Source organism: Limulus polyphemus, unplaced genomic scaffold, assembly GCF_000517525.1.
Source record: "Limulus polyphemus unplaced genomic scaffold, Limulus_polyphemus-2.1.2 Scaffold987, whole genome shotgun sequence".
NCBI classification, from domain to species: domain Eukaryota; kingdom Metazoa; phylum Arthropoda; class Merostomata; order Xiphosura; family Limulidae; genus Limulus; species Limulus polyphemus.
In genome coordinates, this window is record NW_013666597.1 from 149279 (window position 1) to 154698 (window position 5420).

At 34.1% G+C, this 5420-nt stretch overlaps 1 protein-coding gene across 3 annotated transcripts in view; it reads right to left on the minus strand.

The window, feature by feature from the left end:
* Positions 1-5420, minus strand: part of LOC106461562 (ninjurin-2-like) — a 68147-nt gene that overhangs the window by 28276 nt on the left and 34451 nt on the right. The window contains exon 1 of one of the 3 annotated variants that reach the window (XM_022388566.1): positions 2404-2710. The exons of the other annotated variants lie outside the window; for them this stretch is intronic. Within the exon in view, the coding sequence (XP_022244274.1) occupies positions 2404-2565 (162 nt within the window). The 5' untranslated portion in view covers positions 2566-2710. Of the gene's footprint in view, positions 1-2403; positions 2711-5420 lie in introns of those variants that run through there. 3 annotated transcript variants of the gene reach the window in all.

The following is a 5420-nucleotide window of genomic DNA, read 5'->3' on the forward strand; positions in this document are numbered from 1 at the left end:
AAATCACAGTGATTCACACACTTTACTTACGGTGCGTACTGTTTGCTTGACTCAATTATCTCTATCTTCAATCTATCTGCATATCTATCTATATCTCTTCAATCTATCTGCCGATGCAATTGCGTTGGTTTTTCTCGCCAGACTTATATACTAAAAAAAGAGGGCGCCTCGAACAAACTAGAGTTGCCAGGAAAATTCATGATCCTTCCAGAAACGCCAGCGCGCTTGCTCCCAGAATCGCGTGACTTCCGCTGTCGTAACAGTATTAAGTATATAAATAGTGCTGTAATGTTTTTGTTTTTAGACGTTTGTGTTATTGTTTGTCTAGAGGGAGTTTCTAACGTCACATGGCGAGCTTAATGACTAGAATTTTCTTAAAAGATTAGGACAGAGATTAAAGATTAATGAATCAGTCTGTTAGTTAGTTCATCGCTGTAAATTTTAAGTTTGTGTTTTCAGTATACTATAAACATTATAAGTATTGTATGTACGAGAAAATTAGCAAGTAACTGGAAGTTATAACAAGACGTTATGTATCTATGAAGTTTTTATTTTTACCGTCCAACAATAGAAGCCACAGCAACAACAGTATTTAAACTACACTTTACTTTGTGTTCAGTGTTCGCTAAGTACCAGCGCTCATCAGTCCGAATGAATTACAATATACCATGTCTCAGCTGAATTGTATGTGTATCAATGATTACAAATTACCCCGCTTATAACGCTCAATGTTCAAACCTAAAGTGTGATAGTTTAGTGCGATGTTTCCCAAAGTTCAAAGCACACTTGGAATTACTAAAAAAATGTGGTAAACCACTAATTACAGCACTCACAGCAAAGTGAGAATAAAGCCTCACAACACCCGAAAAGCAAAAAGTGGTGAATAAAATTAATTGAGATTAGATTTTCACTCGGTCATCACATTATATATATATATATTAACAGTTATAGAAAAGTGGAATATTTTGTGGCACGCCGTCAGTTCACTTGCAATATACTAGTATGTGCCGCATCGTGCCTTTTGGGAAATATAGGTTTAATGATTAATAAGTGATGAAACGTCACAATAAAATTAATAAGAAATTCATTGAGTTCGTCACTAACTGAACTTTTAACGAATTTCTAAAACTCTGTTTCACCATCTTAGATATTAGACACGTTAAAATGACGTAATAGTAGTGAGGAGCCATGAAAGCCAAAATGCATTTATTCAGATAAAAGAGTTCGATTACTGTCTGCCCATTACGATTTTGGTGACTGGAGTGCAAGGGGGCCGTGAGGGGGGGTGCAGTGAAACCTTATAACTGTGGTGAATGTTGGTATAATAAGCCTAAAGTAAAGATGTAGTGTGGAATCACCTAGCCTAGAGCCAGGTGCATAAAATTTATCATGAAATAAAAATATCGATTCAATTTTAAGCTTAAATCGTCCTCCGGTGGGACAGTGGTAAGTCTTCGGATTTATAACGCTAAAATCAGGAGTTCGACTCCCCTCGGTGGACACAGCAGGTAGCCCAATGTGGCTTTGCTACAAGAAAACACTAAATTAAATCGTTTCTGAATTGAGCTATATTCTGTTATATCCTCAACGTTTTAAATAAAAAACAAACCTCTAATTAACGGGGACAAATCGACAAATACTTTTCCAGTTTTGTTGTCTCTACATTTCATTTTATAGTTATAGTACATAGACTAACAACAATATTAGGTGTCACTTTTGTTGCTAAGCAACACTACATAAATGCTATTGTTTGAACGTAGTGTTAACAAAACGCACTGGCTTTTCTTTATATTAGAAGTTGTTAATCTAACTGATTTTACCAATAAAATATTCTATGAGTGCGTCACGAATTTATTTCATGAATGATCTTAAATTTGATTGACTCACAAAGGAATTTACCGACGTTTGACTGCCTCGACTGCACTTTTCTGCCTCTTTGGTGGTCAAGCTTGATTTCACAGAATTTATATATTTCACTTTCAGTTAGCTATGAAATGTGAGGTTAGAGTATACTATGGGGTGGGGGTCGTAGTACTTGTCCCGTCATTTTTAACGGGTCATGTGCTAGTTTTACTTATGGTTATCAAGTTTGTGTAAAAAAACGAGACTTTCTGGAGATTTAAGAAAATGCTTATTTCAAAACTATCAACAATTCCTGCTACTGTGTACACATTTTATTTTCTATTAAGTTTTAATCTATGAACCTCGTTTACGATTTCTCTTCCACACCATCTAAAGCCAATATAAATTACACAAATATACATATAGTAAATCTAAGTAAAACTATAAACTATTCGAAAAAGAAGTGCAAACCTTTCAGCCTAGAAAAGTCAGTATTATTATTATTATTATCAGGTTGATTATAATTATTACTTTTTAATTTTATTAGTTTTAGACATTTACCTGAGGTTTATTTCCGTTATCTTCAGTTGCTACAGGTTCACTATTAGAAGAAAACGCCTGTCTTGGCCCTTCTGCAGGAGGGTCATTTGAATTCTGTCGTCCAGCATAGCTTACGTGTAACTCGTCTAATGGAATGTTTATCATTTCATTGGTGTAGGCCATTTGTTTTATCACAGCTATTTTCGTCAAAACACTGAATCTACGATTATGCACAGAGGTTTCACGTTAGGCCTAACAATCAGTGCGATAAATTAAAACGTCGATTTTGAAAAGTAAACATAACTCGAATTGGACAATTGGCAAACAAAAAACTAGCTTTGTTTTCTGAAAGAAGTCAATGATTTCATGAATCACCGGTGCTATGACTTACATAGACACTCTTCAACAATAACAGAAACGTAGTTATTAACGGGGCATTTTAAATAACAAACACTTGAATTTATCAGTATTTTACATGTGCTTGTAAAGAAAGACCTCTTCAAGTATATTAAGCTCCAAAGCTATATAACTACAGCTTTTCAGAAGATCAACAAACCATCGTTATACTCACATTCTGTACCAATAAGCAATACACGTTTGTTTATGGCTGAGAAAGGTTTGCTGATTGCTGGAAGACTGGGTCTTCTGAATAATATAATCCCGTTATGCTTCAGTGAAGCAGAGCCAGCATACACATATATATCGTAACAACTCTCTATGCTACTACGCCGTTGTACCAATAGTTTCGATAATTGTTCAGGCTATTGCAAGATTTAGTGTGAGAAACAAGTTTCCCTAATAAGAAACCATCGAGTTTGTAAAGCTACAGGTGTCTGCAACCAATCAGGAGTCGAATTAGGCCATGCTCCACCAGCATGACTGTGTTGCAAACTGTCAAATTACTTCTACATCCTTGCTTGCCAGCTGTTTGAAGTGCAGGCAAATGTACCTCCATTTTTTCACCAATGTGTATACATAATGCAAACATGTTTTTGAAATAAAAACCTATATCAATGCCACTTTTATATGATGCTTTATCTTTCAAATTTCCTTTAATTTTTCTAATTAATGCCAAGTCCTGGTAAATCAATTGAAAACTCCCCACTAAAAAGAAGCTCGAAAAGAAAACTCAAAGTTTCAAATGATATCCTGGTATGGTTTGTCTCTAATTATATATATATATATATATTATCTCTCTCTTTCTTATATTAAGCAGTATCGATAAAGATATCCATCAAATAATTCTTCAAAGCTAATGCATATTTAATAAATATGCTGCAAAAAAACTAGGCCAAAAATTAAATTGCTGTTAGATCGTTTCTTGGCACTCCAAAATACATCGGTAGGTCAAGGTAGTGCTCGCAAACAATAACCCAATAAAATATACAGAATATTTGTAAAAACTGAGCGTGGTCTAGTTTTATCACGTGACGCTAAATGGCTGTTGTATGTCTTTATCAGGGAGAGTTGTTGCTCATACGAAGCACATGAAAAAACTGTAAAACATGCGGCTAGATTTAAAAGACCAGCAATGCATTTCTGAATATCACGTAGAAACTCACTCAGGTAAATCTTGAACAATCCAAGTGTACATTTACTTAAGAAGTACCGTTACATTACTGCTAAGGCTGATAAATAATATGTGGACTCTCAACGAGCATAACTATATCTATACACCTATTAATGAACGCTGGTAGAGCATGGGTGTGATACTTATAAAAACCGTAATTCCATAATATATAAATATTTAAATTCATTGTTGACAGAAATATATTTATGTTTATTATAATATATGTAAACACACACGCACACACATATATATATATTTATATATGTGAAGCTGGGTGTTGCACAATAGTTAGCATACCAACAATGTTAATTCGAGGATTAATGTTTGCTACCCGTTACCACATAAACGCGCTCTGCATTTTTGGTGTTCTTTGCTGTCAACCAAAAGTAATTCAAAAACTGGCGGTGGATGCTGTTGAATAACTGCTTTTCCTCTAGCTTATCAGTTCCGAATTAAGGACGGCTATGCGCAAATAACCTTGTTTTATAGCTTTATATTAAAATTCTAAAACAAACAAGTCTTTGCAACTTACCATTACTTCTAAAGACGAAAATTTGATTTGACTTTCACAATTAATAAACGTTTCGAATAACTTAACATTTAATTATATAGATAATATACAATAAGAGTGCAATAATAACGATTTCTCAGATTCTAGTTCTGAACATCTTGTTGCTGAAACAGAAGTTAAAGAAGATTATAATTGTCATGATATAAAAGACTGTTAAGTGTAGGCATTATTAATTAATTATTTCGTGAGTTCATATTTCATGATTGTTTATTTTTTTATAATAAGAGAGTTAAAAGCAGACGATCATTGGAAGTTGTGTTTATAATTCATTGTTGTTGAGGGTATCGAACGTCGCGTGAAATTTATTGATGTCGAAGATATAGAGATTTCTAGAAGTGAGCAGACGATTAAGTGATAAACATATAAATAGTGTGAGACGAGCGGGAACAGCAGGCAGAAAGAGCAGACGAGAAAGTGAAGTTACGGGAATTAGAAGATCGGCGGAGGAAAGTTAAACGTAAAGTTCACTGCTGTAGGAGTGAAAGCCTAACGATTAATATTTTAGAATAAAACTAACAATTTTAAAAGAGATAAGAAGTATAGTATAAAAGCGAGTCAAAGCGAGTTCCAAAGTAACTGAACCAGCCTGAGTGCACTTTGACAAAAAGAACAGATGTTATCTGAAGTACGAGAACCAAACGATTACTATAAGAGCGGTATACGACAATGGTATACGCTATAATTGTAAGTGAATTATACACGGAATACTAGTGCGAAAGAGATAGAGAAAGGTAGTTTGGCTTGTCAGCTGAAATTCTAAAGCAATTGAATAGGCCTAAGTGGACTTTTGACAAGAGGAAAAGAACTATACATAGTATTTATGATATGCCTATGATCTCTATTGTGTAAAGAATTTGTTCTACATACGTTTTACTATTTCGAATATATATATATATT